Genomic DNA, 12219 nt, shown 5'->3' on the forward strand with positions numbered 1-12219 from the left:
CATCAACATGAGTAAGACCTAGCCACCATGCACTTGCACAACACTCACAATGACCCTGACCAACACCCACAATGCATTGCCACACCAACATTTGGTCAACGCTGTACTCGTAAAGAACTTTCAACAAAGCTACGGTGCACCTGCCCCGATACCACGGTGCGACTTCATCCGCACATCACCCACAGTGCACCTGCACGATACCCACAGTGCACCTGTGCACACACCGACAGGTTGTTTGGCGGGCTGCCCTTTTCTCGGCGGGGCAGCGTTTGAGTCAGAGTCCCGTCCGTCCCGTCCAGAGTCCTCGTCACCGGTCCCTCGCTGGTGACTGAGGTCTTTGATGAAACAATATATATTACAGATGCACAAAAAACAAGGCAGAGCTCGTTTGTCAGTGTCACCGAGTCTGCAGGAATAGGGCAAAGGGCAAATTGTGAAGTTTAGCGCTCCTCGCACCTCCGAGTGGAGGGGTACAAATGCACGCGGCGTTAATTCGCAAGCCGGTCTGCCATGGGGTTTCGTGGAGCAAAGCACAGAATGTTAGATCGGGACTCCACACACAGGGAGAGTCACCCACACGCACAGGAGCCAGGCCTCCTCAGCTCTGTAATTGTAAATGAGAGGATGCAATTCCAGGCTGAAACACGAGTTCAGAATGCATCCTGTGTTTTTACAATCTCCTTGGCGTCGTGCACAAGAGCAGGCATCTCAAACGTGATTCGGGACTCTCAAACAGCCTCTCATTGATTCTAGATTTAAAGCTTTCGTGACTGCAAGGATCCATACTCTTTGGTTCTATTCGGTAAAGTCACGTAGGTAAAAAGTAAAACAACAAAAATCACGACGTTTCGGCCACAACACAAGCGGCCTTCATCAGGTGAAGGGAGAGATTTCCAAAATTCTAAACCAACACAAGATCCAGGTCCGGTTCAATACAGTACACAAAATTCGTGATCTGATCCCATCCGTGAAGGATGTCATTCCTGACTTACAGTACCCCGGGGTTTACAAATTTAGTTGTACCTGCGGTGATTGCTATATCGGGGAGACAAAGCGACATGTCTTTGACCGAATTCGCGAGCACAAATCAGATTTGAAACACGGCAAAACGAATTCTTCTGCCGTAGCTGATCACTGTTACAACGCTGTGGGTGATCACGATATAATTTTCTCCGATATCAAGGTTCTTTGCAAACCCACGGGTTTTTATCAGAGATTTGTTCACGAGGCAATTCAAATCTACAAACACAGACACAATTTAAACCGAGAAGATGGTTTCAAATTAAGCAACCATTGGAAAGATGTTCTAAATCGAACCAAACATTAAGCTAAATTTCAATAGTACAGTATATTTTTCAAGTAGTGGTACCCCAAACTTTCGCAGCTCTTAAAAATTCCCTTTTCACACCATCAATAGGTAAACTCCCCCCCCCCCCGCGCCAACCGGCATGTGCACCCGCATGTACACCACCTCTATGCTAAGTCGGCCAATCAAATGCCAATTTTTTATGCTAATTCCTTTGTCAAGTCACCTTGTTTCCTCGCACACAGCTTAAAGGTCGCGGTCTGAGCGTGGCTGTGTTTCACTCCAGCGCTGTCCTCGAGACAGCCTGATCCCTTCACCTGATGAAGGCCGCTTGTGTTGTGGCCGAAACGTCGTGATTTTTGTTGTTTTACTTTTTACCTACGTGACTTTACCGAATAGAACCAAAGAGTATAGCCTCTCATTGCACAGTGAATTTGGCAGTCCCGACCACATTCAAAAGAGTTGCTCACCATCGTATGATATTATCGTTATGGGACAATGGTAAATTAGCGATGAAACTGGTCGTGCACTTTGGGCATTTATTTCACTGTGCATGCCCATTCACCTTGTCATTTGGTTAAAAGGAAATCACTTTATTTCGGCAGTCTTTCATTCATCCAAATTAAATGGTTGCAAGAAAAAATCCTCTGTAAAATGACTTAGGGTTTTTCTTTCACCACTCTACAGCACAACATAATTTCAAAAGTTAATCCTATTGAACGTGCAGTACCTGACGTTATGATTCTGCCAATCACGGGTGAACATGAACATTAGTAAAACCAGGCCACCATGCACTTGCAATACACTCACAATGACCTTGACCAACACCCATAATGCATTGCAACACCAACATCTGTTCAATGTTGTACTCATGAAGAACATTCAACAAAGTCACGGTCTACCTGCCCGATACCACGGTGCAAATTAATCTGCCCATCACCCACAGTGCACCTCCACGATACCCACAGTGCACCTGTGCACACACCGACAGGCTGTTTGGCGGGCTGCCCTTTTCTCGACGGGGCAGCGTTTGAGTCAGAGTCCCGTCTGTCCCGTCCAGAGTCCTCGTCACCGATCCCTCGCTGGTGACTGAGGTCTTTCACAAAGAAATGTCAAGTGACAAAAACACACACCTCGTTTGTAACCGCGAGAAACCGAGAGCGAGTAAACGCTATAGTTAAGAGAGTTAGCGCATTTTCCGCGATAAGGGGTTGAACACAAACACGTTCAGTTGTTCCCACCCTAGCCTCGTACTGACCATGCATCCGGGTTAATTCAGGGCTCCAGGCACATGGAGAACGTACAGATGGGATATGGTTCCATCAACACAGCAGTTATGCAATAAATATAAATGTCAGGTTTCGGAAGATAAAGTTTGGGGGTGCATTCAGTAGAAACTTCTCGTCATCTCCAACTCCTTTTGCGCAAAATGGTGCACCATTAGGGCCTGGATTAATAACGTCAAACTTCAGTCGCTGTGTTAGCTGGACGCCCACGTCACAGATACATTGGCACCCCGAGCGCACTCATCAGTAGCTCAATTAAATATGCATTTATCACCACTGAGTTGTGATAAATTAATGCGCATGTGACTATTCACCCACTTTGCAATTTGATGAATCGTTACGATTCGTGGGCCCAGTTAGGTTTGTGAATTGATATTTTTTTCCATCTCATTTGCTCTGTCTCAATCGATCCATCATTTGCAGATAATTTGTATAAATCGTACTGCAACGGAATCAATTAATCAAAGTAACAAGCCACCTGTTACCTTTCTCTACATGAGTGCTGTTTGTTGCTGACTGTTTGGCATGCCAGTCCTTCGTGCTTGTGCTTAACTTCCCCCCCCCCCACCCAGTTCCACACTCCCCTCCCTCCCCCTTGTCCCTTTCCTTCCCCCAGTATGTTTGTTATCTTACTCCCTTACCCCTCTTTCCGCTCCCCATATAAACCTTCATGTCGCCCGCACGTGGTCCCCACCTGTGTGGATCAGTGAGCCGAATCTTTCGCTCTTCATTGGAGCACCTATCGCGCCGAAATTAGGTTGCTGTTGACGGAGTTTCCCCCCCCCCCCCACCCGTTCTGTGATCGGCGTTTTGTACCGGGCTCGCATCGACTTGTAATAAATAAAATAGAAAAATATATATATTTTTAGCGACGAATTGTTTCTGTCAATAAGAAACGAGCCACGGACCCCGCCGTTGCGCGTCCGCGCCCAACACGAGGGCACCGCGAGCTACCGCAAGCGCAGGCAGGGGAGGTGCACGGACCGACAGGGAGACAAACGTGCGTCTGCTACAATAACCAAATTTCACCTGCGTACCATCCACAGCGCAATTGCATCTGCACTTCACACCACAGTGCATATGGGCATCATCCGCGGTGCAACGGGGCGCATCGCCCAGTGTCATTTGTCCCCACGTGCCGAGGTATACGTGGCAGACTGCCGATTTTTTTAAACCGTTTTACCACAAAAGATTTTCAAAATAAAAATTCGATTAGCTTTTGGAAAATCGGTTATGTCGTGTAAAAGAGGTTAAAAATCGGAAGCCTACTGCTTGCATTTGGAAGGATTAGCGATTATGCAGTGCACTCTCCTGATACCCACAGTGCACTCTCCTGATACCCACAGTGCACCTGCACGATACCCACAATGCACCGGCACGATATCCACAGTGCACCTGCACGATACCCACAGTGCACCTGCACGATACCCACAGTGCACCTGCACGATTCCCACAGTGCACCTGCACGATACCCACAGTGCACCTGCACGATACCCACAGTGCACCTGTGCACACACCGACTGGCCGTTTGGCGGGCTGCCCTTTTCTCGGCGGGGCGGCGCTCGAGTCAGCGTCCCGTCCGTTCCGTCCAGAGTCCTCGTCACCGGTCCCTCGCTGGTGACCGTGGTCTTCAAAGAGTACAATATATGGCCAACAAACATTTACAACCTGGTTTGTGCATGGCGGCCGCCCATCAATGCATGAGTCAGGCTCAACCCGGCATACACCTACAGTGTTAATGCACGCTGATCGTGTGTATGGGTTAAATCAGAACTCCAAAACACTGGCAGGACACACACAGGGGAGTTAAGCACCTCAGATCTGTAATTCGCCTCGCAGCACACGTCTTTTTAGGCAGGCAAACAAAAACTCATTGAGTGTTTGTAAGGATCTCTTTCTTGGACCCCTTTGGAAGAATTCACGCCCTATTCTTTGGGTCTTTCGGTAAAGTCACGTAGATAGGTTCAATGAAAATGACACAAGCGTTCGTCATCGCTTGTGTTGCGATCGAAACGTCGTAGTTTTTTGTATTATTTTCTTTGAACCCATCTACGTGACTTTACCGAAAGACCCAAAGAATATGAATTCCTGCAGTCACGAAAGCTTTATGTCAAGATTGAATTCACGCCCTGTTAAGCTTCATTTTAGTTTGAACTGGGTTAAGCACGGTCAAAACGTCCACCGTTACATTAACCGGTGAAGAGCAGGTGGTGACCGGGTAACACTGTTCCCGTGCCTCTCTCAACATTTGTTCTTTAGCCGTTAGCATCCCACTTTTGCCCAAAGGCCTCCACCCCCCGTGTCTCGCACTCTCCGTGATCTCTGTCCACCTCCATCCGTTTGATGTCTTAGCGAGATTTCCTGTCCAACTTTATCGTCATGACGTCATTTTAAGGATATCCTAATGACGATCTTGATTATGTCACCGCTGCCTCATCACCTTGGAGGTACCACGCCTCCCCAAGTTGTCACAGCTGCCCATCACTACTGCGTCACCAGAGGACCACCCTCAAACCTCCACCGCAGGCCGTGTTAAATTAAACGCGAAACCTGACATGCACGGTTGGGTGACTGGCATCACTGTGCATGCCCCGTTTCCCCCTGCACTCGGTTAGAAATAAGGACATTTCTACAACTACGCAATCTTGTGTTAATTTCATAAACCCACAGCGGACTCTACTCGGGGCTCCGCCAATTCTCAGTGCAGCTGGTCGGGCACATGCGAACGTTAGTGAGCCCTAAACCATCGTGCAACTCGCAACAACACCAACGATGCACTTGCAAAATGCATTTGGTCAATGTCCACAATGCATCGTCGCCGTCAACACAAGCACGGCGCACTACCACACCACGCACATTTGTCCATTGCGTGCAAAACCCCACAATGGACTTGCACAACACCAGCAGTGCATCTGCACGGCGACCACGATGCACTGATGCGTGCTATTGTGCACACACACCGACGGGCTGTTTGGCGGGCTGCCCTTTTCTCGGCGGGGCGGCGCTCGAGTCAGCGTCCCGTCCGTTCCGTCCCGAGTCCTCGTCACCGGTCCCGCGTAGGTGACTGAGGTCTTTAAATGAAAGTATTCAGTGGAAACAATAGCCAACGCAAAACTCTGTTTTTGTCTAAGATAAAACAATTCATCATCATCATCATGATCACTATCATGTCCCTTTTATCAGAGCATTAGTGATGATGGGCCAAACATATTATCACCATGGTTTTCTTGCTTTTGCCAGTGAAAATAAATTGACGTTTCGCAACTGCTGCAGGAACGAGGTGACAAGAGGCACAGAGTTCGAGACCTATTTCTGTATACCCCCTCCCTGCGTCGCAGTTTGTGCTCCGTACCGGGCTCTTATTGAAAGCATAAGAAAATCATGCTCTCATAAACGACAAAGTGATTAGGTTAAACTGGAGCCCTAAGACCTGCAGAGTAATGCGCAATACCCACAATGCATCTGGACCATACTTAGGAGAGTAACGTGCAACACCCACAATGCCCCTGCACCATACTTGCAGAGTAATAGACAATACCCACAATGCACCAGCACCCTACTTGCAGAGTAATGTGCACTACCCACAATGCACCAGCACCATACTGAGGAGAGTAAAGCAGAATACCCACAATGCACCTAACATGCAGAGTATTGCACAATACCCACAGTAAAAATGTATCGGCATATCACCAATAGCCGAGACTGGAGGGGGCTAAATCCCCCCCCCCTCCTCCGGCTGAAAGCTCAACCCCCCTTTAAATGTTTACAGTCAAGTCAAACAAAGTACAATATTTAACACCATTCTTCTTATCTTTACTCACTCTGTTCCGCACATTTGTCCAATGTGTGTTTAACACCGACTGTGTCGTGTCCCCCTGATTTTTTGTATGCCCCCTTTAAACAAAGTTCAAGCTACAGGGTCTCCCACAATGCTCTTGCACGATAACCAAAGTGCATCTGTGCGCACACACACACACCGACAGGCTGTTTGGCGGGCTGCCTTTTTCTCGGCGGGGCGGCGTTCGAGTCAGCGTCCCGTCTGTTTCGTCCGGAGTCCTCGTCACCGGTCCCTCGCTGGTGACTGAGGTCTTTAAAAAGAAAATGTATTAAATAAGAGACAGTGTCTAACGCATTGACGTCATTTATTCCAGTTTAAGTTTTTTTTTCTCTTTCTTATTCAATGTGAGCCGGGCATAGCGTGGCGGTGGACCTAAGTGCTATTTGTGCTCGGAAAATGATTCAAGATTCTGTCAAAAGAAAATCTCGATATTCTCAGAACAAAGTGCTACATTTGCAACAGTGATGTAAAAGGAGACAACAATTTGCCCAGTGAGACAAACGCAATCTTCAGAAATGAGCGTAATCAAAACACGTAATCAACTGGTACGTAATGGTAATTCGATTACACACTGAAGGCTGAGTAATAATACAGGATCACCAGTACCTGCCGAGGGTAATCAGATTACAGTTTACATGTAGTCTTGTGCTTGTGAATGCCACTAATGAAGTGGAGTTAAGGGTAAGTATAGGGTCAGAGTAAGGGGATGGTACTGGTTAATTCGAGTTAGGGGGACAGCTACGTCCAGTGAGTGGGATAGTACTCGTGGCTTGCTAGCAATTGGCGAGGTTATAGTTATGGGCTAGTATCACTTACCGGTTGGCTAGCTGGTAGGCAAAAGAATAGGCACTCGTGCTAGTCACTAGCCAACCAGCTATTCGTTTTCGTACCTGGTTGGCTAGTTGTTTCAGGGTTAGTTTAGCGGTAGGATCAGCGCTTCGGCTGGTACTATCCGCTGTTTGCCGGAGCTGATTCGGGTGGGGGGGCCAGGCCAAGTGCTTGGGTGGCTAGCTGGCGACAGTCAGTCCCGAGTGCTCCGGTTGGTTGACAAGGAACGCTCGGGGTTGTTAGCCGGGGAGAATTGGCACTTGTTCGGCTCGCGTGCTCCACCAAGCAAAACAAAAAAACGCTCTACCCCCACTACTCCCCCATTGCAATCGTTGTCGCCTTCTCAGCTGTGTGACCACCATTTCTCTGCCGGTGTTCGCGGCGCCACCGCTTTCCCCCCCCCGCCACCGGCACGCTGGCTTGAGCGTGCGCGCACACGCTCGTGTCCTTCACTCACCGGCACCGTCGCCGAGCCCCGAGCCGTCCCCTCCGTCGCCCGAGCCCGACTTGTCCAGCAGGTCCGAGCCGTCGCCAGAGCCGCCGTTGCCGAAGCCGTTTCCTACATTGTTCCCATCCACCGGCTCAATCTTGACGAACGGACATGAGCGATTCGTGTTATTTCGTAACGTGCAGGCGGGCAGCTGTGGCGAAAATGACCACAGCAGATGCAATAAACGAGGCGCCGTGGTTACTGGCGGGACAACTGGTCAATTATGTTGGTTGAACAGTTACAAATTGGGATCTCCACGCCTCGTTTATTTGTGATCGTTTACTCGATCCCCTTTAAAAAATGTGTGGCTGCCACGAACCTCCCGCCTAAACCACCCCCGCCCCCACATGCCACGCCCGGCGTAACGCGGCCGCCGATGCCGAGTGTGGCTACGCATGCTCACCATGATCACGGGGGGTGGCGGAATCTTTTTTCTGGACCCGTCGTCGAGCCCGGCATTGCCCTTGAGGCCCTTCCCTGCATCAGCACTCTTGTCAAGCCCGGACTTGGACCCGTCACCCTTGCCGCCTTTGCCAGATGTGGACTTGTCGTCTCCACGTTTTCCACCATCGCCGGTGGATTTCGGCGGGGCAACCATGGCCTTCTGCGTGCGCCGCTCCTGCCGTTCTTTCTTGTTGGCGTCGTCATCGGCAGCTGTGGAGATCGGCACGGGGGGTGTTGACCGCACGGTTGTCAGTGTCACTGCTTCAGTGCCTGACTGTGCAGACTGCGCACCGGTGTCACTGCAGACCACGTGGCTGCAGGGTCAACACGCCAGTGTCACCGACCGGTTCGCCACTGAGGTCTACGCAACTGGCGTCCCACCCCAGGCTGGATGCGCAAAAGCCTCCTCCTCGCTTCCCCTGCCCGCTCCCCCCTTCTCCTCATCCTCCTCATCATCCTCCTTCACCCACACCCTGCTCATCCTCCTCCTCCCCTGCCCTATCGAAGCGTGCACCCTCGCATGCACATGCACGCAGGGACCCACCTTCGACGCGGAGGAACGTGTTGGCGGTGTACTCCTTGTCGTCGTCGTCCTGTTTCACCACCACCGTGTACTCGCCCGTGTCCTTCTCGGCCGCCGGGTGGAAGCTGATGCCGTGCTTGCCGCCATCCGAGAAGACCTTGATGCGCCCGCTGTCGATGTCGCTGGCCGTGATTGGCAGCTTGTCCTTGAGCCACGTGGCGTTCGTGCCCTCGATGTTCAGCTCCGAGCTGAAGCTCGCCGTGTCGCCGGCGCGCGCCCGCACTGAGCGGAAGCCGCTCTTGAACTTGATGGCGCTCTCTGCCGCGGTGAAGGAGCGAGCAAACGTGGCGGGGGGGGGGGGGAGGAATCGGTTGGGGTGGAGGGACAGTTGTTAGTTTCGTGTGCGAATGCGCATGTTCGTGCGTGCGTGTATGTATGCATGCAGGGAGCGGTAGCGGTTACTGCGCTCTGCTACAAACCCGGCGACCCGATTATCTGAACCAGTTCGGGGCCTCCCCTAGGTCGACTAAGCCTCAAATGAGTACTCGGCGCAGTGCGTAAAAATATCGCCGCTCGGGAGACAAAGGCGGCCGGGCTTGGTGCTGGCCACCCACCCCTCATGTGCCGTTCTGGCCTTCATAGGTGCTCGCTCACAGCACTTGCCCCATCAGTCTGTTAAGGCTATATAGGGGGATCTTCGTCTTTGAGGAGCAGTAGTACGGCGGTTAGTGCGCTGCGCTATGAACCCAGCGACCTGATTTCGATTCTCGCTCACGGCCACCAACACAAATGACAATTACCTTAACTAGTCCTGGGCCTCCGCCAGGTCGACTCAACCCCCAATGAGTGCCCAGTGCGGTGTATGAATGTGGCCACTTGGGAGACAAAGGCGGCCATGATTGGTGCTGTGACATCCACCCATTCGTGTGCCATGCCGCGCCGGCTTCTATAGGTGCTCGCTAAAAGCACTTGCCCCAAAAGTCTCTTAAGACTATACGGGGGGGGGGGGGGGGGGTGCGGATCTTTGTCTCGTGTACGCGCACGTGTGCATTTGTGCGTATGCTCGTCCCTACTTGCGACTTCCAGCCACGCGACCGAGCTGCACCCGAAGACCACTATCGAGTAGACGCCCTTGTCCACCATGCGCGTGTTGTTGATTGTCAGCTGGTGCGTCTTCCCACCGTCCAGCACCTTCAGGGATGGGCACCCACCGTGGGAAGCCTCTTAGCATCGTTTGTGTGAGGTAGCCGGGTAGCAAAAACATTGGTTTCCTCCCGAACAATTGTACAATTTGTTCCTCTGCGAATTATCGTCACATTGCATTTGATATTTTTTCGAAGTAAAATAAGCTTGTGCTGACAATGCATTGTCACAATGACGACGGAGCTTGCTTACCTTGCTCGTACAACGATCGTGATGATAGCGACGATGGCAATGGATAATGAGGATTGTGATGACATCATCAGAGTCGCACTCACCTTGATTGAACATCGCGATGAAAATTATGATGACAATGTTCATAATGTCACCATCACCACTATATCTTGATTGACTACATTCACGACAACATTGGTGACAATGATGACGATCCTGATTAATAATATACCACGTTATCTTCGTGTGCATACAAGCTCCTTGACCTGAGATCATTACGGTAACAATGATGATGATGACGATGATCATGATGTCACCATCATCGGTATCATCATGACACTCACCTTCATCTCATACTTGTTGCTCTCTATAAGCTCGAGGCTCTTGAAGTTCCACGTGGCAGTCGGCGTAGGCATGGTGAGCTTACACTCGAAGGTCACCGACTCCCGCTCATAGCAGCGCATCGACTGCAGCTGCCGTATGAACACCTGCTCATCTGTGGCAGCAAGAGACACACGGTACTCGTTTTATCCACCCCGGGGGGATGATGGGCTGAAATGAAGCATTCTCCGCATCAACCCCCCGTCACCCCCCCCCCTCTCCCCCTCTGCACCACCACTCCCAACCAGTATTTCATCCGCGACAGAGTTTAGAGTGGGGTGCTGTCGCCACAGTCCCAACGCGAGCAACGAGAAGGCAGCGTAATGCCAGTTCTTCACAGAGAACGGCCACTGAAAGATTACTTCACAGAACTACTTCTAAGGCTTCTTCAATTGCCTTTCATCCACACGACAGGCACTGCACCATTTGCACATGCCCTGCTTGATGGTGATCAAATCAAAGGTTTTTTTTCACTTCGCATATCTGACATTTCGCTGAATGAAGTGACAAAGTAAGTGTAGCGTGATGGAGGTTTTATTTTGATGCACAGCCATTGATGACTGGCTTGAGAACCTCACACACTTGGAGAACCCAGTTTAATCATGGGGTGGTCATAAATGCAGTTTCGAAGGCAGGGATCTCAACGATGCTGGCACAGCGCCTAAGCTACGCCATTACAAGCCGTATGGGCCAGTGTTAATTTTGTTGATGAGCCACCCGGCCGCGTCCCTCGGCGGTAGCGCCGTGCCCACCGCTCGCCGCCCACGTACCGGTGTAGTGCAGGTGTCCGGCCTTGATCATCTGCCCGTCGACCTCCACCGCGTAATCTCCGTCGTCGTTCGCGTTGACGTTGTTGATGACTAGGCAATACTTGTCGTCGATTTTCTTCAGCATGTGCTTCCCCTCCGTCTCATCAATCGTCAGCAGCCTCCCGTTCTGCGGCACAAAACGTTTCGACGTTTGTCGCCGTCGTCGTGATTTTCTGCCGACGTAAGAGATTGGTGCCCATTTTCCTTTGCCACCAAGAGATTGGTGCAAATTAAAAGATGTGGCACTACTTGAGCACATTGGTACAAGGCAGAGAGAGGAAAGTGGAAACAAATGACTAAATGTGCAGCGGACACCTGCGGGCTGCCTGCCCATGGACCGTGATGATGATGATGACGCGTCGATCGCTGTTAAGCGATGAGACGAAGCGTCCGTTCCGAAATGTCACAGGGAACAGCCTCTAGAAGCGAATATCACAGAGCTAGCTCTGTGATGCCTCTGACGTCAGAATCTGAATATCTCTTTATAGCCATGAAGCTCTTTTTCACAGATGTCTAGTAGGAGCGGGTCAGAACGTTGCGGCAAACAATACACAAACACGAGACGAGTGGAAAGTAGAGGAGGCGGCAATTTCCCAGCTACTTTGCACGTGAGAGTAACTTCCCATGGTACGGCAGTCTGAACGACATGAATGAGTGAGGAGGTTTCCTCCGTGGGTGTCCGGTTTGACCACGTATGCGCCAGCGATGAGCTTTCCATAATTCGGTTTCCTCCGAGACGAAGCAAACAAATAACATCGGCCGGGCCTACGCCAGAGAACGAGCAGCGGCCCGCAACACGTGAGCTGCTCAATTCCGTTCCCGAAGAAGCTCCCAGGACGCGCAGCGAAACGTCGGACATCGTGCCGCACAATACGCAGTACAAAGCGAAACCACATCGGAGGGGAAGTAACATTTAAGAGCATTGATATAGATGAAATTG

General features: G+C 50.9%; 1 protein-coding gene across 2 annotated transcripts in view; it reads right to left on the reverse strand.

Annotated features, from left to right (window-relative positions):
• The window catches only part of LOC116958314 (immunoglobulin-like and fibronectin type III domain-containing protein 1), a 70382-nt gene that overhangs the window by 31889 nt on the left and 26274 nt on the right, over positions 1–12219 (reverse strand). For both annotated transcript variants that reach the window (XM_076073686.1, XM_032980913.2), the window contains exons 10-15: positions 11241–11406; positions 10434–10585; positions 9789–9906; positions 8737–9033; positions 8152–8402; positions 7716–7845 (exon numbers count right to left, since the gene is read on the reverse strand). In XM_076073686.1, coding sequence (XP_075929801.1) covers positions 7716–7845; positions 8152–8402; positions 8737–9033; positions 9789–9906; positions 10434–10585; positions 11241–11406 — 1114 coding nt within the window. The remainder of the gene's footprint in view (positions 1–7715; positions 7846–8151; positions 8403–8736; positions 9034–9788; positions 9907–10433; positions 10586–11240; positions 11407–12219) is intronic.

Source organism: Petromyzon marinus, chromosome 3 (genome assembly GCF_048934315.1).
Source record: "Petromyzon marinus isolate PM22_M1 ecotype Great Lakes invasive population chromosome 3, UKy_Petmar_22M1.pri1.0, whole genome shotgun sequence".
Classification (NCBI taxonomy): Eukaryota; Metazoa; Chordata; class Hyperoartia; order Petromyzontiformes; family Petromyzontidae; genus Petromyzon; species Petromyzon marinus.